Source organism: Hemicordylus capensis, chromosome 5 (assembly GCF_027244095.1).
Source record: "Hemicordylus capensis ecotype Gifberg chromosome 5, rHemCap1.1.pri, whole genome shotgun sequence".
NCBI lineage: Eukaryota > Metazoa > Chordata > Lepidosauria > Squamata > Cordylidae > Hemicordylus > Hemicordylus capensis.
This window is the reverse complement of record NC_069661.1, coordinates 59,053,330-59,078,971: the sequence shown is the minus strand read 5'-3', so window position 1 is coordinate 59,078,971 and position 25,642 is coordinate 59,053,330. Positions and strand designations below refer to the sequence as shown.

Genomic DNA, 25,642 nt, shown 5'->3' with positions numbered 1-25,642 from the left:
TGTGTGGCACACAGTGCATAAATAGACCACCCTTTTACCCTTTTAAAGGCACTTATTCTCCCCCACCCATCAGAGTTACAGCTTAAATTGTAACCCCTATGTTTGCCAGATTTGGCTTACTTTAAGCCAAATTTTGAATTATGGCCTATTTGACCCCCTCAGGTTCTGGCATTGCACTGCGAAGCAGAGCCAGGAGCAGAGTGGCACGCAGAGGGAGGGGTGGTACTGCTGGTCATAGTAGGCTATGGCGAGAGTGGCCTACTCCCCGAGTTAGTTGTGTGCAGGCTCTCCATTCTGGTAGAGCCTGGTCCTGCAGTGCAGCTGCCTGTGGAAGCCGAGGTAGAAATGGGGGTGGGGGTCCTCCCCTGTCAGGGAAGAAGTTCTTCCTGTGGCAGTGGAGGAGAAGGTGCCATTGGCTGCTAGCTCAGCCTGATCGCTCTCTCCATTCTCCCCAATCCCTGTTGGCGGTATGATCTGCCTGGCTCAGAGTGAAGAGGAGCACTTCCTAGATCTTCTCAGCCCTGGACGGAGGGTGGTGGTGGTGGTGGCCCCCAGAACAAACCAGCATCCCAGTACTACCACCACCAATACAGTCCCAGACTGATAGCAGTATCTGGTGTGGGACCACTTTGAGCTCCGCCATGGTGACCCACACCATGCTGCCTGCATCCACAGTGGGGCACAGGTCAACAGGGGTAAGTACCCCAATCATCTTACAATGATGGGAATGCTGCAGCACCTGCAACATCACCCATGGGTCTATGCTCCTGCTGGCAGCAATAAATCTGGTGTGTCCTTGGATAGCATTAAGGCAGCTGCTTCTGGTCCTAAGCAGGGGAAGTTGCACGTGCAGTGGGTGCAGTCAGAAGGCAAGCATTCTGGTTTCCCAGAGCCTCAACTCATCACTGGGCCATTGGAGAGATGATTGATTTGGACGACCAGCCAATCCAGGTGGTGAAGAATGCCGGCTTCTGTTGGATGCTCCAACTTCTTGCCCCTGACTACAACATATTCTCACACACCACCTTTAGCAGGCAGGTGGTGCCATCTCTGTACCTTCTGTGCAGGGATGCCATGTCTGTTGCATGCAGCAGTGTCTGACACCAGTGTGCACTTGACTGCAGATCTGTGGACTAGTCCCAGTGGGAGGCTTGATGCTTTCCTTTCCCTCATGGCAGGAGTGCAAGAATATATCTGCTGCTGGTGGCATGGCCAGCCCTATTCATGCAGCAAAGCACAGGTGGACTGTGCTATATGTGGAGGAGCTGGACAACTGACCACATGGCAGATAAGCTGTCAGTGGTCATGGATTGCCAGGTGGGGGGATGGTTGTCTGGGGTTCATGGTCACCGACAGTGCTGCCAACATAACTAAGGCAGCTCAGCAGGGTCAATTTGTGTCATCTGTTGTGTGACGCACACTCTGAACCTGGTTGTACAGGATGTGCTTGGGCCTTCTTGGGCTGTGGCCAGGTGAGACAACCCCGCTGCAGGTGCTGGGCGCCATCCTGCTGCTGCCACAGCTGCTCTTGTGGAGAGGTGCCACAAGATAGCAGTTTTCTTTCACTGGAATGAAAAGGGTAAGTGTATGCTTAAGGAGAACCAGGTTGAGCTGGACATACCTGATGCCTCGGGATGCTGCAATGGTAGAATGCCACCTTTCTTTTGCCCTGGTGCCTGCAGGAGCCAGCTATCCACAGCCTGGCAAGGAGGTATGGCTTGGAAGTGTGTGACTTATTCAACCAGGACTGGGTGCTCCTTTCCTCAAATCCTGGCACTTGAGCCATTCCTTGTTGCTACTAACAGCTTGTGTGCTGAGACAGCAACGCTGAGCCAGGCTTTGCCTGTTGCTCTTGATGATGGGTGAGCTCCAGACCATGCTGACCACTGGAGAAGCAATCGCCTTGGCAGGTTGCCTGAGGACTGGAGTGGTGGATTGGCTCAGCATACCCTTTGGTGCATCGGCTGTGCATGTTTTTTCCTGCCTATGTAACCCAAGGATGAAGGTGACTCAAACAAAGCTGTCACTCCAGGTGGGGGGACCTTCTGGTTGCATAGGTTAGGCTAGCAGAGGAGAGGAGGCTGGGGCGCAACCATGAGGAAGGTGCTGGAGTGCCTTCTGCGAGTGCGCAATCCACCCCTAGCAGCAGCAGTATCACTGCTTCCCAGTCCAGCAGTGTGGTGTCCCAGGTAGACCAAGTGAGTTAGTGGTTCTGCCTCTGTGCTCCACCCTGTGCTCCACCCTGTGGTCCACGGAGGGATGCCTTGCCAGGGGTATGGGAGGAGCCCACCAAGCCCTGCAGCAGTGCTCAGCACTGTTTGCTGCAGGAGCTGGAGGCAGGCCGGGAGATGGAGCTGATCCAGTTTGGGGCAACACATTGCCAAGTCTGGCTGGACTTGGCAGCGGTTGCTGAATGGTTCCTCTTGTGTCCACCAACCAGCATCCAGAGCAAAGAGTGTGTTTCCCATGGCCGAGGGATGGTGACACCCCATCACGCACACATGGATGCCGACATGGTGGAGGGGCTGATCTTTCTCTGTGTCTGTGTTTAATATTTCTGGTGATTGCTGTGATTTCCATGTCTGGCCTTGAGACTAACTTGTGCTTCACTTATTGCTCTGCTATTTTTTGCAGTCTGCATTGAAAGTTGTACTTGGTCAAAATGTGGCTGATGACTTTTTTCTAGACTTTTTTCATAGGTTATGGCTATGCTTTCTGGCTGTTAAAGGTGCTGTTGTGGCAGCTGTTGCAATCTGAAGTAAGGAGTCATAATTGTGTGTTAGAGAGCAACTTCTGCCAATGATATTACTGCAGCGCAGGTACTGTGGCTGGTAGTGGATTCTGGGTCAGTTATTCTTTTTTTTGGCCATTTCTGTACTGTGTGTTTGGCAAAATGTGGTGTTCTGTGCTGGGAGGGATCTGTGTGCTTCTGTTCTTCAGTGTTTTTCAAGGCAGAATTGCAATATGTGTGCACTCAGCTTGTTTTGGCCATAGGGAACAATAAGGAACTCAAATCATCCCATTGTTCCCCATGGGGTGTCCCTAGACCCACCAGTGTGGGTTGGATAGTAGGACATGATGGGTTCTACCTACCACCCAACCCACAAAAGAAATGGGCAAGCAGTTGATTTTAAACAAATTTTAACCTTTCCCCAAATCCGCATGGGGTTCGACTGATGCTCAAACCCAGCAGTTTCAAACAGAGAAGCAGATAAACAACTGGAGGCTGGAAGGGCACCTTGGGGTACAGTAGTATCTCTCTCTGTGGAGCTGATGTGAGGCAAAGCAAGTATGGTCTGTAATCAAAGCAAATACTGCTAACACACTGTAACACATTTCCAATGTGTGCTCCTATCCAAAGGAAACTCAATCTGCCACTAGAGTGTTACCCTGGAACTTCTCACCATGCAGGAAAGCACACAATACTATGCTTTGCCATCCAGCCAGAAGGATTAATACATCATTCCATGTATTGAAAACAACAAAACCCACCAAAAATGAACAAGAAGGTGGCTAACATTGAAGAGGGTCCTCTTCAGTGCCATTGCTAGATGTGATATCTGCACATGGATTGTTCATTATAATTTTATCTTTATGAAAATCTAGCATATAAAATACTTCACAGACTCCACCAAAATTGTGATTTACCAAATGTCTGATTTGTGACCATGTTGAGAAAGAATTATACGAAGTGTTCTGTGTTGGTGCGCGCGCTCTCTAACTCTCGCTCTCTCTCGTTTTCGTATAATTCTTTCTCAACATGGTCATAAATTACTTACCAGATTCCATAATAGCACAGTTAGGCACTTCGAATCAGCACTGACTTGTGGTTCTAAACCTGTATGAACTGGTGAGGATCTGTATGGACCTCATGATGCTCCATACTACTTCATATACATAAGTCAAGCAGGATTGACTCCACTAAGGTGAAAACAACAGGGTACTTAAAATAGGACACACAAATCTTCAATTTGTTCCTGTGGTAAAGTGAATATTCTACTCTACCTCACAGGGTTGTTGTGAGGATAAACATAACCATTGCACATGGTTATGGGCTCCTTGGAGGAAGAGTGGGATGTACATGTAAAAATACATAAAACAAACCAATATGGCAACTTGCCATGTCAAGAATTAAAAAAGTGAGGGTGATGTGAAATGTTAACATGCATTTCCCCCGCAAAAATAAGCAAAAAAGTTCATGTGCAGTTTATCTGTTCGTTGCTATAGGTATTCATAGCATTTGTATTAATATTCTGTTTTGCTACAGTTTGACAGTTGTATTAACATCAATTTCACCTGTGAGAGACACACATACACTTTTCTCCCCTCCTCCACCTTTCTCCAATATATATTCAGTCCGTGTCAGTTAATTCTCAATTCAGTTTTCCAAATAAAAAGGAAAGCTAAAAATAGAACAGAGTGTCTGAAGTTGCAATTAAGTTGGAGGAGGTGGAAAAGGAGGCTCTGTAGGGTAGGGAGGAGAGGAGTGATGTTTATAAGCAAAAACTCTTACCACTTCCATATGCCTCACAATGATTGAATTTCTCCTACTCAAAAAATTAAAAAGTGCCTAGCATAGGGTGAAGATTCTATTTTAAACTTGCTCTTCCTTCTACTGGCTGAGTAAAATGACTCATGCTGTGCTCCAAGACAATTTTACTAATGTGTTCTTCTGTGGATGAAGCAACATGACCTACAAGGCTGACAAGCAGTCAAAGCAACAACTCTGAAGGGAGGAGAAAAAACAGAGAAAAAAGCTAGTAGCAGAATAGTAAATGTGTAATTTGTGAGCGGTGTAGTTTTTCACAATGATGATGTAGCATTTTCAAATTACAGCAGTAATACCCCAAATGGACATGTTGATTTTTTTCAAAAAATGCTTAGCATGATACAGCCTTTTCTCAAAACCTATTTTCAAGAGAGTGTGTATCTGGAGAAGACCATTCCTTTCCAACTCCTCCAGTTTTTCTCTTGGCACATAGAAGCAAACACATTATTAGGGCACTTGCCTTACCATAGGAACATAAGAAGCTGCCATATACTGAGTCAGACCATTGGTCTATCTAGCTTAGTATTGTCTTCACAGACTAGCAGTGGCTTCTCCAAGGTTGCAGGCAAGAACTTCTCTCAGCCCTAGCCATGTACCAGAAAGCAGTTTACATCTGGACTTACCTGACACCCCCGGTGCATAACCTGGCGGTAGTCTATCCTCTCCCGCTCGATCTCCTTCGGAGATTTGAAAACCAGATCTTCCATCTAGTATGGCACACAGCGTCCTTCCCTTTGGCCTGTGCGGTAGCATTTAAGGAGGTTGAGCGGGGAGGCCTAGCCCTACCTGCCGTGCAACCCTATTTTGTAACTGAATTCATGTCCTACAATTTTGGAAACTGGATTTTCGTGAATGTCCATAATATGTCCAACCTCCTGCAAAAAACCTGGGTCTCGCTTTTCACTCTGCATTGGCGCAAGTCAGCATGGGGCATAGCATGGTGGGGGAAAGGATCTTTCAATGGTAATATCACACAAGTATTAAAAAGAGAACACCCAGACTACTTGAGAGATTTGTTATTCACACTAAAAAAAATGGAAGGATGAACCGGATCTATTTAAAGGATCCTCCTCAGTTAAGCAGCTAAGGAAAACAATTTATGGAGAGATTCTAGAAGTGGGTTTCTGAAAACCTGATTTAGAATGTAAACGCTACAAACACCGCACTTCACAGTACTTGTTGCAACCCAATCACCCTATCGCTCTCTTTAAAGAGAAAAAAGTCCCTTTCCATTTATGGGAAACAAGGTGGCGCTTATACCATCAAGTACTACCGCTTAATGTGGCTAAGCCATGGCTCCCAGAGGACCAGCAAGAGTGCCCTAAAATAACCTGCAAACAGAAAGCTAGTGAGCTAGGCAAAACATTCAGGGAAACCCACTCTCATTTCTTTAAAGAGTGTGTGATAGCCAAAAGAGTGTGGCAGGGAGTAAGCAAGCTGTTAGAGTGGCCTGATTTGGAAAAACAGACTTGGGAAGAACTAACCTCGGGTTTGAGGATAGAACCTCCTTTTGAGGTCCCAGAAAGAAACCTTCAAGGAAACGGGACGGAACGGGTGCCCTCATACTAGGGAACTGGAACGTTCCCCTTCTCGTAATCAGGTTAGTAAACCTGTATGTCATTTATGCAATGCTCCTGCATAGGAATAGGGAGGGAAGACGCGACCAAGAGGTTCACGCAGATGAGACAGTAAATCTCTTCTGGAAAAGTTTGTATGGTTATGTGCAAAAAGACAAGAGTATCTCTTCTAAACAGCAATGGGACAAATTGTGGAAATGGACGTTGGACGTAACCCCCCCGATTACCTGATGTGCCTTGAAATCCCCCACCCCGAGTTACAGTACTACCTGCATATACTTCATAACCTTGTGGGTTTCCAAATCCTTGTGTGTAAATCTTTGTAGATACAGTGAGGGAAATATTTGATCCCCTGCTGATTTTGTCCGTTTGCCCTCTGACACAGAAATGACCAGGCTATAATTGGAATGGTAGGCTTATTGTAGCTGTGAGACAGAATAACAACAAACAAACCCTCAAAAGCCCAGTGCCCAAAAGTCAGCGATGGATTTGCATTGTAGTGAGGGAAATAAGTATTTGATCCCTTCACAAAAGATGTCTTAGTACTTGGTGGCAAAACCCTTGTTGGCAATCACAGAGGTCAGACGTTTCTTGTAGTTGGCCACCAGGTTTGCACACAACCCAGGAGGGATGTTGTCCCACTCCTCTTTGCAGATCCTCTCCAAGTCAGAAAGGTTTCGAGGCTGATGTTTGGCAACCCGAACCTTCAGCTCCCTCCACAGATTTTCTATGGGATTAAGGTCTGGAGACTGGCTGGGCCACTCCAGGACCTTCATGTGCTTCTTCTTGAGTTGCCTTGGCTGTGTTTTGGGTCATTGTCATGCTGGAATACCCATCCACGACCCATTCTCAATGCCCTGGCTGAGGGAAGGAGGTGCTCACCCAAGATCTGACGGTACATGGTCCTGTCCATCGTCCCTTCGATGCGGTGAAGGCAGCATTCCTCCTCCTCCACACACGGCGAGTTGAGTTGATGCCAAAGAGCTCGATTTTGGTCTCATCTGACCACAACACTTTCGCCCAGTTCTCCTCTGGATCATTCAGATGTGCATTGGCTGTGCTGCCTTGAGCAGGGGGACCTTGCAGGCACTGCAAGATGTCAGTCCTTCACGGCGTAGTGTGTTACCAATTGTTTTCTTGGTGACTATGGTTCCAGCTGCCCTGAGATCATTGACAAGTTCCCCCCGTGTAGTTCTGGGCTGCTTTGTCACCATTCTCATGATCATTGCAACTCCACGAGGTGAGATCTTGCATGGAGCCCCAGACCGAGGGAGATTGACAGTTATTTTGTGTTTCTTCCATTTGCGAGTTATCATGCCAACTGTAGTCACCTTCTCACCAAGCTGCTTGGCGATAGTCTTGTAGCCCAGTCCAGCCTTGTGCAGGTCTACAACCTTGTCCCTGACATCCTTCAACAGCTCTTTGGTCTTGGGCATGGTGGTGAGTTTGGAAGCTGAGTGATTGCTTGCTTCTATGGACAGGTGTCTTTTATACAGGTACTGTAACAAGCTGGGATTAGGAGCACTCCCTTACAGAGGGTGTTCCTCATCTCAGCTCATTACCTGCATATAGTGAAAAGACACCTGAGAGCCTGAAATCTTGCTGGTTCATAGGGGATTGAATACTTATTTCCCTCACTACAATGCAAATCCATCGCTGACTTTTGGGCACTGGGCTTTTGAGGGTTTGTTTGTTGTTGTTCTGTCTCTCACAGCTACAATAAACCTACCATTCCAATTATAGCCTGGTCATTTCTGTGTCAGAGGGCAAACGGACAAAATCAGCAGGGGATCAAATACTTATTTCCCTCACTGTATATCATGTACAAACAACCACTTTGTATATAATTGTGCTTTGGCAACGTACTGTATGCTTTGGTAGTTTGTTGGTTCAATAAAAAAATCTTGTCCTATCTTGGAAAAGCCAGGGAGGGAACTTGAAACCTCCTGCTCTTCTCAGATCGATTCCTAGACACTGCAGTATTAACTGAAATACATAGGAGTCTTAAGAGGATTGTAGGGCCTAATCATTTTTTAAGGCCTTAGTAGTGAAACAAATACCTATCTATCTACCTGTATGGAAAAGAGAGACAGAGACAGACTTTTGAGGAAAGGGGTGGTGAGGGGTGAAGCTTAACCATTTCTTGCCCAATACTCTTCTGTTCCTAACTGCCCCTGCAAATCAGATATTAATGGGACTAAAAGGACTGTTGGCCTGTCATGACATGCGTTTACATTAAATTTGGTCCTGGGTACTCATCCAGATGGCTCTTGTTTCAGAGACTGAGAGAGTAAGTGTGTGAATGAGAAAGTGATTGCTCTCAGCTAAAATCTCCTAGGGATTTCTATAATTATTCTGTATCCAACAGAGCTTATTTGCCATGCAAACTCTGTCAGCAGTCAAGGGAAAAGAAGCTGCCTTTCCCCGGGACATCCTATATGTATACATGCTATAACAACTCAGAATTCCTACTGAATCACACTAGAGAAATCTGAACAAGTATAGCTTTAAGTCAAATTAGTAACAATGGGCCAGTTTAGAAACCACTCTAACCCAGGGTTGAAACTTGGTTTTTGTCCGACGTTGCCTGACCTTGGTCATACTCATTCTTTCCTCTGTATGCAAGGAGACAAAGGATTCTGCTCCCAGTCCTGGCTTAGAGTGTTCCATAGTCTCTTTTTACATCTGAACTGGGCAATCCTGATCTATTCTAGCCAGGGTTTCAAAATAGACTAGGATCTGAAGCTAGGATCCAATTTGCATATGACATTATCTGATGATGATGATGATTATTTTTATACTGCGTTGCAATAAGAAAGTTTTCAAAGTGGTTTGCAAAGAAAATGGAATGACATGTTTTCATCTTAAAAGGGCTCCCAATCTAAAAAGAAACCTAAAATAGACATCAGCAACAGTCACTGGAATGATGCTTTGCTTGGCTAAATATAAGTGAATCGCTTCCTTAAAAGGGAGCATTTTAACTTTTACCTGAACTAATACCTAGAAGCAAAAGAAGAGTTTTGGTGGTGGTGATGCTTGGAAATGCACATCTAGTAGAATTCAGTGCAGTAGGATGTCCATAGAATATTGGCATTAGTTGCGTACAAATCTACATTAAAATATCCACGTTGCCTGAAAAATACGCAGTTTAAAAATATGAAAAACATTTAATGAAATCATTTTTCAAAAGAAGAGTACAAAATAACTTTTTCTCTTAATGAAAAACCTATTTATAACCTATTTATCTTCATATGCCTACAACTTTAATATGTAGAAATTCTAACTAGTTGTGCTATTTAAATCTTGAAGAAGGGGAAGAGAATGGGGAACCACCATCACACCATCAGCCACGTTTTTAGAATCCCTAGCAGCTTTAAATTAGCAAATTAGCATTGTTGCAAAGAGAGAAAAGTTGATTAGGGAGAAAATTTCAAAGATAGTGAAACCTTATGAGAGATACTGTGAAACTTTTACATTCTAAAAACACATTTGCAGTAGTGCTGATATCAAAATCTAAGTGCTTTAAATTAAACTCAATGCAAATAGAGCTCTAAAACGTTGTGATCTAATTTTGTCAGTGCTGAACAGAGTTTTCAAGTATTCAGCTTGGAAAAATGGGAATTGGGAAAAATGTTCAAAGCCTTATTTTAGTACCATGCAAATCACCATGAAAAGAAGTAGAAACATTTGCTGCTGTCACTACTGATCTCCTAGAAGCCCTAACTCTTTGAGCTTTTTTTAAAAAAAACCTTGTAAGCTATTACTGCTTAGCAGTCATCCTAAACCAACGTAACTGGTTTTTTAATTCCCACCCCCCCTTACATATGGATACTTGATTGGATGCAAATTATACTGGGAGAAGGGAGGCTATTTATAGGGAGGTGATTATTTGCACATCTTTGTCAAGGGTAAATAGATGTGATCTAGGATCATATAGGTAAACTACTTTTCTTTGCATTCTTTACTAGGCATGATTGCTGATGCTCATATTTAAAAATCAAGTCGAAGTATATTGTAACTCTAACATCAAACAATTCTATATTTTTCCCCATTTTGGCTTACGTGCTTCATGCCCCAAAATTTCTGCTAAAATAGATCCAGCAGGAGAGCAGACATTTCTTCTAGGCAGTGTCTTGAGTGACAAGAACAATTTCTATTAGGAGAAAGGTCTGTTCTTGTGTGTAGTTGTGTATTTAGTGAGTCACTGTATCCATGGATACAAGTTTTGTGTTTTTAAATAACTGTGACTCTGAAGGCACATGCAGAACTCTGCTTTGAGGCCATGCTCTAGTAAAGTTTCCTAGCCTTTTGCATCCTGAGACGCATTTTGAAAAAAGAGGGGATGGCATGCTGCTGCTCCCATGCAAGCATATTATTTCTTTTTGTGGTTGCTAATACACCATACATTAACTTATTTATGCTTCTTTCCTCCTCCCTGGGCACAAATAGCCCTAAAGGAGCAAGTCTGCTCCAAAACGGGGGTCTCTGTGTGTGTGGTGGTGGGGTAGAGTTTAAACACTCCATTTTTGGAGCTGCCTCTCTCTATTATGCACCAGGAGGGACACATCCTTCCTGGTATGTTATGGGGTAATTCAGTTCCAAAAGACAGGATTTTTGAACACCCCACCTTTGGAGTTGATTCAGAGTGAGTTAGTACTGCACACTGGCCAGTGTCCTCTGGTGCATTAATGTGCCACAGCATACTGGTTAGGAAATGCTGCTCTAGATGAGCTATGACCTAAACTGTTTAACTTGAATAGTACCATTTCAGGGCAAAACTATACATGCTACCAGAAGTTATGAGTCATCTCCCAGCATTTAGTTTTTATAAGGAAATGCATGTTTGGGGTGTGTTTGTGTGTGTACACACACATCTGTCTATCTATCTATCTATTCGATTTCTATACCATCCTTCCAAAAATGGCTCAAGGCGGTTTACACAGAGAAATAAATAAATAAGATGGACATGCATGGACAAATTTGATTGCAGTAGTGGGTCTGGAGGAGAGGTGCTTAATCTTTTCCCTGTGGGGTATTTTTGAGGTCCAAATCACAAAAAAACCCCAGAGGCAGCAGTTTTGTTTGCAAAAAATGGTCCACAGGGAAATAATTCAGCAACCCCTTTCCTCCCAGTGCTATAGATGCAGTCATAAACATAGCTGCCACCCAGCCTGTATTTTACTTAAAATCCAAATGCTGTGAGGTTGATCATGAAACTTGTCTGTAGTTTTGGACCTCTCAGTTCAAGCTATAACTGAAGTGTGTGTGCTTGAAATCACCCTGAGTTATGGCGTGTTTCTAAGACTGCAATTTTGAACATTGTTGCAAGGCATAAGTCTCATTGAACACAGTGGGATTCTACTTGAAAGCAAGTCCCACTGTGTTCAATGAGACCTACTCCCCTCTTAACACGCTTAGCGGTTCCTTAATTTTGTAGCCCTGTTCATATCAGTGTTTTCACAGCTTTTGAGAGCTGGTGTGCATTCTTTTCTGTATTTAAATTGAGGGTTATATGTCATTTTTGACACTTGCAGGAAAGGTTTACTTTTAGACTGTAAGAGTATGAAGCACCTGCTGTCAGAGGAGCACACACTATCTGTTGTTCATGCATCATCTTTCTAATCAGGAGTAATCTCCTGATTAGAAAGAGAAAGGAAGACTAGAGGAATGAATCATGCAGAGATCCAGTGGGCCAGTTCCTTCTTGTGTGGGGATGCTCTGGATTCTCAGAAGCCTTGATGTAATCAGTGTATGTCTTCTCATGGTACACATGAGGGGACATACAGTTTTCTCACGGTACATAGTTCTGCAGTTGCCTCTTTAATACAGAGAAATGACAAATAATGGGAGCTTGGTTTGTCCCCAGAAATAATATATAATATAATATTATCTATATACTTATTTCTCTTAGCCGGCATGCGTGTCCTTAGGAATTTGGCGGTGGAACTCTCGCGTTGCGAGAGTTCCAGCCAGGCTTGGGCAAGCTGCGAGAGTTCAGGGGAAACAAAAAATGGCGGTGGCGGGCCGGCGCAAAACGGCCAGAGGAGGTGGCGGTGGGACGGTCTGGCCTGGCCAGGCTGTCCTGGTGAGGAGGAGGAGGCGGCCAGCCGGCCGCTGGGAGGCGAAGGCGGTGGGATGGCCTGGCCTGGCCAGGCTGTCCTGGGTGAAGAGGAGGTGGTGGCCAGCCGGCCACTGGGAGGCGAAGGCGGCGGGATGGCTTGGCTGTCCTGGTAAAGGAGGAGGCGGCGGCTTTGGTTGGCCGCTGGGAGGCGGCAGCGGGGCGGCCTGGCCTGGCCAGGCCTTCCCGAGCAAGGAGGCGGCGGCGGGGGTGCGGCGGCGGCCTCGGCTGACCGCTCGGCTGCTGGATGAGGAGGTGGCGGCGGCGGCCTGATCTGGCGAATGAGGGGGCAGCCTGTGTCGAGAGTGGGACGGGGGAGGGGGAAATAGAGGGGGGAGGGGCAAAAGGAAGGGGGAAAGAGAGAGTGGGACAGGATGGGGGGGAACAGCTGGCCCCAAAGAGCACACAGATACTCTGTGTGGGTCGGCTAGTAAATAATATAATTTCCTGTGCTAGGGTGGGTTCTTCTACAGGGATGGGAGCTCAGGAGCTCACCTGGAAAGGTGCATGGGCATGTTCGGTAGGCATGAGTGGGCATCTGGGAACTGTAGTTCATCCCAGTGCTTTCCTCATTTTCGGCACTGGAAACCTAAGGAACTGCAGGGAGATGGCTGTGTGGGGAGTGGCTGCCTCTGCTCTGGGGGAGGGGGCTGCAGGTTCACCTGCATTGGATGATCTGACACACAGCCCTACTCTAATTTAATGGGTCTTTATGATACTGGGTAGAAATGATGCAGAAGTAGAGCTCTCTGGAGAACAAAGCAAGAGACTCTTTGCAGAAACTACTGTTCACTAATTGACAATAATTCAATCTGCATTTGACAGAACAAGTGCAATGGACATTTTTTAAAAAATGGATTAGACTCTGGAATTGGTTACAAATCAAAGACCATGAGTCTACCTGGCCGTTTGTGGGCAGTTTCCCCAAATGACCAGGTAATATGTTAATAACAAGCCTGGTATAGAGCTTAGTGATAAGTTTGTAGGGTATAGCAGACAAAAATAGCAAATGTTTGTGGTTTAATATGAGTGAATAGTGTAGTGGTTAGAGTGCTGGACTAGGACCGGGGAGGCCCGAGTTCATATCCTCATTCAGCCATGATACTTGCTGGGTGACTCTGGGTCAGTCACTTCTCTCTCAGCCTAACCTACTTCACAGGGTTGTTATGAGGAGGAACACCACTCTGGGCTCCTTGGAGGAAGAGCGGGATATAAAATATAAAATAATAACAATTTAAAAATACAATAGTAATTCAGAAAGGGAACTACAATTGTCTGGCCTAGCATGATGGGAATCCTGAATATCCACTATAGTTCTGTTAGGAACATACACAGGAAGTTGCCTTATAACAAGTCAGATCTTGGTCCATCTAGCTCAGTATTGTCTACACTGACTGGCAGCAGTTCTTCAAGGTTCCAGGCAGGAATCTTTTCCAACAATACCTGGAGATGCTGCCAAAGATTGAACCTGGAACATTCTGCATGCAAATTGATGCTCTACCATTGAGCTGTGGCCCCATTTGTTGTTGCTGTTTCTCTTCATAAACCAATATCTTGAAATAAAATTCTAGCAGGACAGGACCACGGGGAGGGGACGTGTGTGTGTGTTTAAACAGCTATTAAGGTCCTATAAGAAATGGTTGAGTCTTAGCAGGTTATTCTGTGAAGTACATATTTCATTCTGTAAAGTTTGTATGGGGTCTTGTCTATAGCTATGTATATGGCAAGCTGACTAGTTCAGGTTTTTCACTGAATTGTACTTCAAGTGGACAACTGTAAAAACTTGGAAGTGTACCTCTGTAATTCTGAATGTTTAGGTTGCTTTGAGCGGTTCTAAACACTAACACTTCATTTGTAATATTAAAGTGTGTGTTGTAATTGAGCAATGACATGTAGGGAATATATATTTGGTTGTGTGTGGAAGAAACGTTGATTTATAGCAATCCCATATGATTTTGGAAAAAACATCAGCCTTTTGGCTAAGATCAAGTATATTTTGTAGATTTGAAACCACAAAACATTTCAACTTTTCTATTGCTTCTGTACATAGGAAGAACAATGATTAAAAAATTGACTTCAGCTTTGAGTTGATGAATTGGTTAGATTGATCCAGTAAAAATCCATTGAAGGAAAGGTGCCTGATTTTATCAGGTGGCAGATGTTTAAAAATTGTTTTTTATATTGGACATTGGCCAACACCAACTTTGGGGAGACACTTTTCTCTCTCAGGTAGGAGGGAAATATCTCTTTTTAATTGGTGTCTTCTGTGACACATACATGCACCATCTTGGGCACACATGTGTCACAAATTGTTTTTGTTCCGTTGGAGTTTTATGCAGACATAATTGCACAATCAGAGCTCATGCAGTTAATAAACTACAACTCATTTAATCTGATGACAGCCCTAAGAAAAGCTATAGGAAAAAGACAGCATGCTGTAACTGTGTACTACACCTTCTTTCTGTTTTAATGTTACAGCTGATCTTGTCTGCTGAATAGATCTTGCTCACTTCCAACCAATTCATTAGCATCCCTATTATCATCCACCTCATCTTCTTCATGAACAGCCAGATGCGATACAATGCTAAGGAACTGGCAGCACTGGCTAGAAGGCCATCATCTTGTTTTGACAAGGAAGGAAATCTGAAGATATGCAGAGTGTTCGGGGATGGTAAATTTATAGGTAAAAATAACTGGCATTGGTCATTGTCTGTGCACGTATGTTTGGCAGCTGTTGTTAGTTTTATTATTCACAGATTTGTCAGTAAAATCCTTTCCCCCCTTCATTGTTAATGGTTGGATGCTGCTAAACACCTTTCTAAGTAATTGCTTTTCCGCCATGGCTAGGGTGGATTAGACTTATGCTGGCCTGTGCAAACATGAATGAAAGCAATAGTCCCACTATTTGGCTATTAACTGGATTAATTTAAATGGGAAAATGAGAGAAGTTGTTTTCCTTTTAGATTTTAGGGCCAAACATTACATAGCATGTTTTTCATTAGCATCTTACTGCATGTGGCAGAGGTGTTCTGCAAGGACACATTTTTCAGAGAGCACAAGTAGCTGTTGGAATGTATGAGAAGATAATGCGTGACTATCATTTTCACATCCAGCCCTCCTCCTCGCCTCAGTACAAGTGATTTGGTGCAAACCAACATTCAATATCCTTTCTGGGCATAACCAAATTACTTGCCAAGGCAGTTCTATGGTATGTATCAATACCTATAGCTTGTAGAATTTAGTAGTCTATAAATTAAACAAATGTAAATATATTTGCCTATTTTGTAAAGCTTATTCTTTCTGCCGATCATAGGGAGGAGCAAGGAAATGCACCCCCAACCACTCAAAAAAACCTACTGTGCATTCTCTGTCTTTGGAAGCTTCACCAGACTTAGATGTTCAAGGCTATATTTGCAGCTGTAGTGCTAGAATTTATAAAATAAACATTAAGGTTCTTAATATGCTGAATGCTGTGCTTACTCAGGGTTGCAGACAGAGTACTCATAGTCCTCTGACAGGGAGTACTTCCTCACCCCAGTTTTTCCCCTCTTGTTTGGGGGGAAAAAAGATAGTGCCAATCAGACTTCTAATTTTTCTTGAACTGTAGATTTTCTGCGTGCGTGCGTGCGCATGTTTTAAATGGATTTTTATTACATTGAGCAATTTTATGTGGGGAAAATAAGCTTGGAAAAGACGTCTGACTGGCACTGCATTGCTTCTAACAAAGTATGTTTTTCTCTGAAGGGCAAGCAAATGCTCACCTTATCATGCAGAACACTCTGAGCTTATGTTCTATCAATCTCTGACTTTTAGCATAGTGGAACATGGGTAGCTAAGCACTGCCAGTGCTTCTGGAGGTGCCTACAATGCTGCCTGCGCTGTTGCAGGTCTGCCCTGTTCTGCTGTGACTTTAAATTATGCAAGTGCAGTTGCACAGTACTGCCTCCATTATTTCCAGTAGGGGTAGCATTGCACAACTGTGCTTGTACATTTGAAAGTTTCAGTGCAACAGGACTGTGATGCAACAGTGCCGGCAGTGTTGTAAGTACACACAGCAGTATGTGTGGGCTCAGCCGCTCACATTTCACTTGGCTGAAAGTCAGTAGGAATGTGGTTTTTTTTTAAAATCCAACGCAAAGAAATATAGCTCAAATGATTGATTGTGTTTCAATTGAGATCGACCAATTCAGTCTGTAACAGTACAGTGAAGAGAGTTAACATGGTGGTCTCAATAAGGCATGCTTGCTATCTGTTCAAGCTATGGTTGTCTTGTGCTGAAGGGATATAGTTCTCTGTTCTTCTTTGCAAAGTGGAGTGAAGCAAAGAGAAAACTGTTGTGTGTGTGCTGCAGTCACCAGTTCTGTCAGCTGCAGGATAAAAGGATCCTTCTGGGAAGTTATCTGGCATTTAGCAGCGTGTTATATGTCAGCTGCTGGTGAAACTGGTTTTTCGTTAACGATCCCCCCCTCGCTCGAACATTATTGCAAATATGTTGTCTTTAAGAAGCATTGTATTAAGAGAGAGTGGTCTGAACATTATTTTTAATATCATGCTTCTTTTGCATGCAGAGCCAAGAGAGAGATGGTGTCGTCTGAAAGGGAATCTCCTCTTTCTAATGAAAAATAAGACCAAGGTACTGTAATTGTTTCTTGCCCTGCCTTCTCTCTTCATGTTGGTGTCCTTCCCTTGAATTTCATTCAGTTCTGTCACATTTTATTCTTGATTGGATCAAGTTATGGATAGGGGGCTTTACAATTTTTCCAGGTTGCTAAAGCATTATCCTTTTTAGCTGTTTATGAAATGTGATACATTCTTCAGTAGCATCAACAATGTTTGGCTGCATCAGAAATGACTTGAGGCCAAACCGTGCCCTAATTTGACATGTAAAAGAAGATGTCACTCTAGGATACTCTGTTAGTTTTTTGTTGTTGTTCTGTTAAGCAAAATCTACATTCTATTTTCTACTGTTATTACAAGCTTTCCTGGGACAGATTATGGTGAATATGCTGTTTTAGATACTGTCTATTCCATGGGGGTAGAACTGTTGTATGTTTAGGGCGTTAAAGGAAAACAAATTTTTAAAATTTTCATTCAGGTTTTGGGGATCTCAGGAAGGAAGCAAAGTCTCATGATCTCATTGACTTTGACAACTGAAAGAGCTTGAGGCTCTGCATTTGGAGTTGTGATAGCAGAGAAAGGAGGATTTATTCTTTTTTGTGTGTGTGGTCAGATTGACGCCTTATGTTGTAGAGCAGACAGCTGCTAATATGGAACAAAAAACCAACAACAAGGCTGTATTCATATTGGAAGAAACTGTCTTTATCTTCTGCCTCAAACATATTCAGTTAATTTTTTATCTGGAGAAAGTAACTTTCATTGGAAGTCACTTTCCATAATTTGTGGCAAGATTTCAGTCATGTAATAGACATGTGCAAAAGTATCTTCCTTTTCACGCTTGGACATTTAACTTAGGTTTGGTTAATTGTGGCTTCCAGTGTTCTCTCTAATGTTTTTGATCTGTGCGTGGAATGAGTTTTGTTCTGGGTATCAAGGCAGTGTGCGCGCACATGCATTCAGAATGGGGCCTTCTTGATTCAACCTGAGCAGGATCTAAAGTTAACTGAGCGGAGTTCAAAAAACTAGTGAGCTTGTGCATGCCTTAGAGGGAACACTGGTGGCTTCCATTCATTTAATGATGAGTGGCATCTAGTTTTTGTTCCTCATTCATTTTTGGAACAGGGGACTAATTTTGTAGCACAACAGAGCAGTGTACTCTTCTTTTAACTGCTTAAAATGGAGAATGAGAGAGGGCACCTCTTTTGGCAGCCATATAATGTTGGATCATTCTGAGATATTGTGGGGTGAAGACATTGCTGCCACCACAAAATATATAGCGGTACCATATTATATCTTACATCAATCTGGGGAACTGTGGAAGGCTTTCCACTCTCCAGGTGCAGGGATGGAGTGCAGAACAGTTTCCCTGAGCTTAGAAGTATTTAAGTGTACTTCTTACCGGTGATGGAGCAACTTGTCTCTTAGAGCTGTCTATGGTGCTGCATCCTGTCTTGACTTGCCTTGTTGCCTTTCAGACCTCGTGAGTTTGTCGGACAGAACAGGATGTTCATCCCTATGTATATTTTGAGATGAATGAAAAAATAATTGAATGGGCCTGATGCTGTTCATTATTTCATTCAGAAATGAGTGTACACTGCTATAGTTTAATTATCTGATGATGCTGCCCACATATTTTCAAATTGCTTTCTCCTGCTGTGAAGGTTAGAATAAATTTTTAATATGGAAACTGAATTAAGGTATAATTCAAAAGGTATAAAAAGTCCAATTTGAAGATTTGTCTAACATTTCTAGTATTTTTGACTTAAAAGAGGATTCCTCCCTTTTCATTGATCTATGGTTCACCTCATCATACATTCCTTCTCCTAGAATCTTGAGTTGGGGAGGAGAGCTGGTCTTGTGCCAGCATGAATGAATTGTCTCCTTTGTAAGCAGGATCAACCCTGATTTGCATGGGAGACTACATGCATGAGTACTGGAAGATATTCCCCTTAGGAGATGGTGCCACTCTGGGAAGAGCATCTGCATGCTCGCATGCAGGAAGGTTCCACATTCCCTCCCTGGCATCTCCAGATAGGGCTGAGAGAGACTCCTGCCTGCAACCTTGGAGATGCCGCTGCCAGTCTGTGGAGACAATAATGAGCTAGATGGACCAGTGATCTGACTAGGCATAAGGCAGCTTCTTATATTTATTTATCTTTAAATTTCTGATGTTATTACCTGCCTTGAAAGTTCGAATCAGCTCCAAAAGGTGGAACAAAAATGTACACATTAATTAAGCTGCAGTTAAGGTCCTTATTTAACACTCCGACTTTGGCAAGCAGCTAGTTTGGTTTAATCTAAGGTATGTGTTAGCTTCAATCTGCAGGATATTTGAAAGGGAAGCCAATAATAGTGGCCACTAACACTCGGGCAATCAATATTTTACAGGATAGGAACAAGAAAGTAAGGATTAATTCAAATTTAAATAAACAATATTTAGACAACAGGGAGTTATTTACATCATTTTTATTTTATTTTGCTGTTAAAACAGAACACAGATAAATAGAATAGAATTGCACACTACACTTTTGTCTTTCCATATTTATGGTGTGTGTGTGTGTTTTGTATGTAGAGTAACATATAATAATGAATATGTGTGCACACTGCCTTGATACTACTGTATCAAGAAAAGAAGAAAACTCATTCTGCTCACTGATGGAAAAAAGTAGAGGGAACACTGATTCAGACTCTGCTAACTGAGCAAAGAGGTACATTTTTAAAAGAGGTGATTCTCTTATATTCATCAGGGGGAAAGCAACTGTCCCTATCCATTCCCAGGATGGCAACCCTCTAGTGATTGTTGCCAGTGTCTAACTTGTATTTCTTTTCAGATTGTGAGTCCTTTGGGACAGGGAACCATCTTCTTTATTTATTCTATGTAAACCACCTTGAGCAATTATGTTGAAAAGTGGTGTATGAATTGCGTAACACTAGAACCTGGGGTCATCCCATGAAACTGATTGCCAAAAAATTTAGTACCAACAAAAGGAAGTACTTTTTCATACAATGCATAATCAACTTGTGGAATTCTCTGCCGCAAGATGTGGTGACAACCAACAACCTGGAAGGCTTTAAGAGGGGTTTGGATAACTTCATGGTCTATCAACGGCTATAAGCCACCTCCAGCCTCAGAGGCAGGATGCTTCTGACTACCAGTTGCATGGGAGTAACAGCAGGAGAGAGGGCATGCCCTCGACTCCTGCCTGTAGGCTTCCCAGTGGCATCTAGTGGGCCACTGTGTGAAACAGGTTGGCAGTTTATTGGTACAGGAGAACCTCATTGTTCATGGAACCACTATATGTGATTCCACATATCTCACTCACATCTGTTTGCAGTATCCATGGAAATGAAGGAGTTAAAACCCACATAGAGGAAATGAAGGAGTTAAAACCCACATAGAGGGCCAGAAGTGATGATGCACTTCCACCTGCCATGTCTCCTTTTTGTGGCTCCTTTCTTTCCAGAAATTTATTCAGGAATGTTTTCAGCGGTTTGGGGTAGAATTTCAGGGCATTCCTGGGCATATGGGGGGAATTCATGGCCACATAAAGACCTCACGGAGCATGCCACAGTAAGTATTTTCCATTTTGGGGAACTTGCCCTCCATTTCCCCCCTCCATTTCAGACCCTAGCCCCGCTTTTCCCATAGTAATAATGACTTGTTACTTGCAGTTCTGTTACTTGCGGTAGTAGGTGAGGGATGGAACCCCCATGAGTAGCGAGGTTCTCCTGTACTACAGCCTGAAGGTTATCTTAGGAGTGGGCACAACTGTCACTAGCACTGGATCTATTGGTTAACATGGCAAGCTTCTGGATCTCAAAGAATGCAGACATATCACTGCTTTTCTTTCTTCCTGCTATCTGCTTCCAATATAGCATTTGGGAGCCTAGTAAATGCTTATATGTGTAGACTGAGCTAGCCACACTTAAGGTCTTTCATATTTGCAGGGGTATGTATTTCATAAATGTATGTAAAGTGAAGTTTTCCCACAATTGAGGAGGCCATTCTTGAAGACTGGGTTGTGCACTGAGCATGCTCCAACAGACAGGACCTTAATTTGAACTGTAGGCATGGTTAGCTTCCTGCCTCGAAGGTGTCAAATCCCCTGTTCCATCCTGTCTTGCTCCAACTGCACAGGGCTACGAAGGAGCTCCTAATTCCTTTTGATTTTGGCTAGCTTTTCTCAGCTTTCTTTACTTCTCCTCCATTCCCCGCCACTTAGTAATGTGCCAGGGAGGGAAAGAAGTCAATTTTTTCTATTTAATTTTGCTAAAATACCAAATTACCTTTTCCGGTTCTAATTTGACCCATTGGCTTTCACTTTCATTTTTGGTTCTTACTTTGTTGGGGATAGTTTTTTCCAAGCCATCCATGTTCTGCTCTCATGCTGGAGCTTTACTTGAGGGCTCCCTCTCTAAGGGCCCTCTGCCCAAATCCAGAGGTAGGGAGCATTCTAAGGAGCATTCAAACCACAAGAGGTCTCGCTCTGCTTCACCTATCTGAGAACACTCTGCTCATAATCCCCTGGCTGTACCTGCAGAGAATGCGTAGGAAGGCAAAAAAGAGCACAAAAAGGCAGACAATAATGCACCATATGGTGGAGGTTAAAAAAACAGGTGTGAGCTTCCAATGCAGCACCTCTGTCACTGATTTCTTCTGCGGGTGGCTCTGGGGAGCCTGTTATCCCGCCGCCCATCTATCTGGAGGCCCAGCCAGCAGAACTGCCTCCTCCTCAGTCTCCAATAGGTGGTCCGGTGCAACCGACTATGCCTCCACCTCCTACTTTCCAGCCTGCATTGCCGATGTCAGCGTTACCACCAGAGCCGGACAAGGTGCCTTCTCCACCACCTCTGTCTGTTTTCCCACCCTCCTCCCTATGATGTGTTGTCTTCTTTGCCTTTTTGTGCGTGGTCTGCGATTCCTCTTTATATGGTAGAAAGCTACCATATAAATGTCACATGGACTTGGTTTTGGAGTGAACAATTTTTAATGGTTGTGGGTAAAGCAAATGTTTGGCAGCTTCATGAGTATATAGGAAACCCAAGTGGAATACCAATCAAAGCAGCTTTCAAAATGGCCTACATTTAAAGTAAGAATTATGGCAGTCTGTGTAATGTAACTTCTTATGGAATCTGGAGCTTTAACATTAATTTATATAAAAATATACAAATTAACTTCAAGCATTTCTAAAATACAAGTTTAGTGATAGCAATATAAACATTTCATGCATACCATTCGTGTGCACGAACGGTTCGATAGCAAACTGGTCTGCCGCAAACCAGGTCGGTTCGACAGTTCGATCATTAATGGGACCGGCCTTCAGGAAAGGTGGTCCAGTTCAAGCTCAAATCGAATCTGACTGGAATGTTCACTCCAAAAACAAGTTTGTATAACATATTAAGGCTGCAGTGAGTTTATCTTGTAGCTTTCTGTTATCTAGAATTAAAGGGTTTGACTGAAAACATCTGAAGACACTTAGCTGTGCAAGCATGATGGTTAACATTATAGAATGCTTAATGATTAAGTGTGTTAAATAAAAGGTGTGGAATGCACTGCTCTGTGAGTTGATGTATAATAGATTGCCTTTTGGTAAACCAATTGCATTCTTGGACATAAGAGTGCTTGTAAGCAAGATGAATGAGCAAATAGAAGCTGCCATATTGCCAGTAATCTCAAGCTTTCTTGCAATGTTTGTAAAAGCTTAACATAAGCTTCAGTCTCACAGCATATATCACAAGTTTTAATGTATTATTAGCAGTTGACAGAAAAGCATCAAAGTAAAATTGTTGATTGATTCATAAATCAATAGCTGCAGATTATGTGCAAGGGGAAAATGTGTGAATAATGGTTGATTTTAAGTGTTGTCATGTGACTTGCATATCAAGTGCCAACAGAGTTGTGAAAAGGTTATGCAGGCTTTCATAGCATCCCAGGGAAAAAGCAGCGCGTGAAATGTTACAGCCCAGATCTTTCCATGTACTTCTACAAAACTGATGAGGGTGTGCTTGCTCAGATACCCCATATTTAAAGATGACATAAGCCTTATTCAGGCATTATATTATACCTGTATTCAGATGTCTGTACACTCTTACATATTTTTGTGTCAGTGACTGTCCCTGTGTTCACCTTAACATGTGTTGTAAAGCAAAAGTTGTGCCGTTCAGTGTTGACTCCTGGTGACCACAGAGCCATGTGGTTTACCATTCCCTTCTCCCACACAGTATGAGATGATGTGTATACCTCTTCAAATGCAGGATAAAGATAGGAATTGCACTGCTGCGACTGTGTTCAACATGACATGTGAGTAACTGTACCTGTGTTAACTATGCACAGATTGTGTGATTATTGAACAGTGTGTGAATAGGGCTAATGTATATTCAGTCTGGCATGGCTGAGGCAAAATTTAAACTAGAGATTTTCCAAATGTCATTTGCTCTCTTTCTAAGCTGGGAGTTCTCAGCCTTTTTGAATAACTGTACCCCTTATGTCACAAATCTTCAGCTCAGTTATCCTATAGAGGTAGGTAAGCGTGTGTGTGTGTGTGTGTGTGTGCGCACAAAAGATTTAAATGTTAGTTATGAGACTGGTTGCTCCAGTCACTGGCTGACATCCACACTAAGTTACTCATGAGTAACACACTAAGTTACTCATGAATACTTCCATTGGAATTAATGGGACAACTTTACTTGTCCCATTAATTTCAGTATGACTGTTTATGAATAACTTCCCTGCTTATGAGTCCTCCTTCCCTGAGACCTTCATTCTCCCTGACAGCAGAGGAGCCATCAGCCTGGGATCAGTGTTCCCTGTAACAGGGATTCCCAGATATTGGTGATACAACTCCCATAATCCTCAACCAAAGGCCATTAATAGCTATGAATGATGGGAGTTGTAGTCAGCAACATCTGGAAATCCCTGTTACAGGGAACATTGCCTGGGATTCCTCTACTACATCCCTGAGGGGCTCGTCCATGTACCTCTCTGACTCTCTGAGCTTCTCCAGGTTAGCCACTTTGGCTTTGAGGGAACCGACACATTCACTGAGAGCCAGGAGCGCCTTGCACTGAGAGCAGATAGTCATACATGCAATACACTGGGAAGTGCCCCCTCCCCTGCTGGCTTTCTATCTTCATGAATGGTTTTGTTGGCTCTTTATAGGTATTGGAGATTGTTTACTTGAAAGTCAAGTCTTAGCTGAATCAGTGAAGTCAGGTCTTAGCTCTTTGAATCTAGCTTGGTAACCAGGGAAGTTGCCACAGGATGTGTTCTGGACATGAGCATCCTTAAGATAACATTCTGAACCAGCTAAAGTCTCCCAGCTGTCTTGAAACCTTACATGCTCTACAAGTACAATCATACCTATGGAAACTGCTTAATCCTGAGTGGTCCAGGACACGGTGCAAGATGTTAGTGTCATGGAACCTTTAGGGAGCCATGACCATAGCGAGAACAAGTTCAGCATATATGCGAGGAGAGAATCACCAAGGAAATCTAACACAGACACACTGAATTTCTAAAAAAGAAACATCTAAAATGAGGAGTTTGGTGGAAGGAAGACTGAACAGGAAAATCAGGAGAGTCACTTTGCTCCAGAATGCATGGAGTTTATTTAAAACCACAATATTAGAAGCCCACAGTTCCGGTCACCATATCTTAAGAAGGACATTGTAGAACTGGAAAAGATGCAGAAGAGGGCACTCAAGATCATCAGGGGCCTAGAGCACTTTCCTTCTGAGGCAAGGCTACTACACCTGGGGATTTTTAGTTTAGAAGAAAGACAACTGAGGGGAGACATGTTAGAGATTTATAAAATCATGCATGGTGTGGAGAAAATTGATAGAGAACATTTTCTCCCTCTCACATAACAATAAAACCAGAGATCATTCCATGAAACGTACTCCCAAGAAATTTAGGATTGACAAAGGAAGTACTTTTTCACACAATGCATAATTGATCTATGGAATTCTTTGCCTCAAGATGTGGTGACAGCCAACTGCCTGGATGGCTTTAAGAGGGGTTTAGATAAATTAATGAAGAACAGGTCTATCAGTGGCTACTAGTTTGAGGGCTATAGTTCACCTCCCGCCTTAGAGGCAAGATGCCTCAAGATACCAGTTGCAGGGAAAAGGATGTGCCCTCATTTCTTGCCTGTAGGTTTCCCAGCAGCATCTGGTGGGCCACTATGCGAAGCAGGATGCTGGACTAGATGGGCATTGGGCCTGATCCAGCAGGGCTGTTCTTATGATCTTATGTAGCTGGTTTTGACCTTTAAAGCGCTACACGGCTTGGGCCTCGGGTAGCTGTTGGACTGTATTCACCCATACGAATCTTCCAGGGCCCTCTGCTCATGGCCCTGCCATTGACTGAGATTCAGTTGGTGGGGACTGGTCAGAAGTGGTCCTGCAGTCAGCTATAGTGTTAGAGCTCTAGCAGGAGTATTGATGAAGCAGAAGCTTAAGAGTTATGTTTATTGTAGGGTTTTTTGATGTGGTTTCATCCATGACGTGTTTTTCCTATATAGACATAATCTCTCATTTTTTATTTTGTAGGAAAAGTATTGTACACCTGTTTACACAATCAAATGACAATTACAGAAGTCTCTATAAGCAGTTACAGATTTGTAAGCAGTAGGGTGCAGTACCATCCATACGTTTCACTGTGGCAAAATAGGAACTTAAAAGACTTTCAGGCACTATGGTGTATATATGCACACAGAAGCAGCAAAAATGCCATGTGTGAAACAGCCCTTCTTGGTGTCCTGATCTGCTTATAATGAAACT

General features: G+C 43.3%; 1 protein-coding gene across 16 annotated transcripts in view; it reads left to right on the top strand.

Annotated features, from left to right (window-relative positions):
* The window catches only part of INPP4B (inositol polyphosphate-4-phosphatase type II B), a 461,921-nt gene that overhangs the window by 66,839 nt on the left and 369,440 nt on the right, over positions 1-25,642 (top strand). For 8 of the 16 annotated variants that reach the window (XM_053253993.1, XM_053253999.1, XM_053253992.1 and 5 more), the window contains 2 exons: positions 14,723-14,927; positions 16,813-16,877. The exons of 3 other annotated variants lie outside the window; for them this stretch is intronic. In XM_053253993.1, coding sequence (XP_053109968.1) covers positions 14,804-14,927; positions 16,813-16,877 — 189 coding nt within the window. In that variant the 5' untranslated portion in view covers positions 14,723-14,803. Of the gene's footprint in view, positions 1-14,722; positions 14,928-15,437; positions 15,453-16,812; positions 16,878-17,222; positions 17,242-25,642 lie in introns of those variants that run through there. 5 more of the 16 variants (XM_053254004.1, XM_053253995.1, XM_053253997.1 and 2 more) reach the window with 3 other exon arrangements.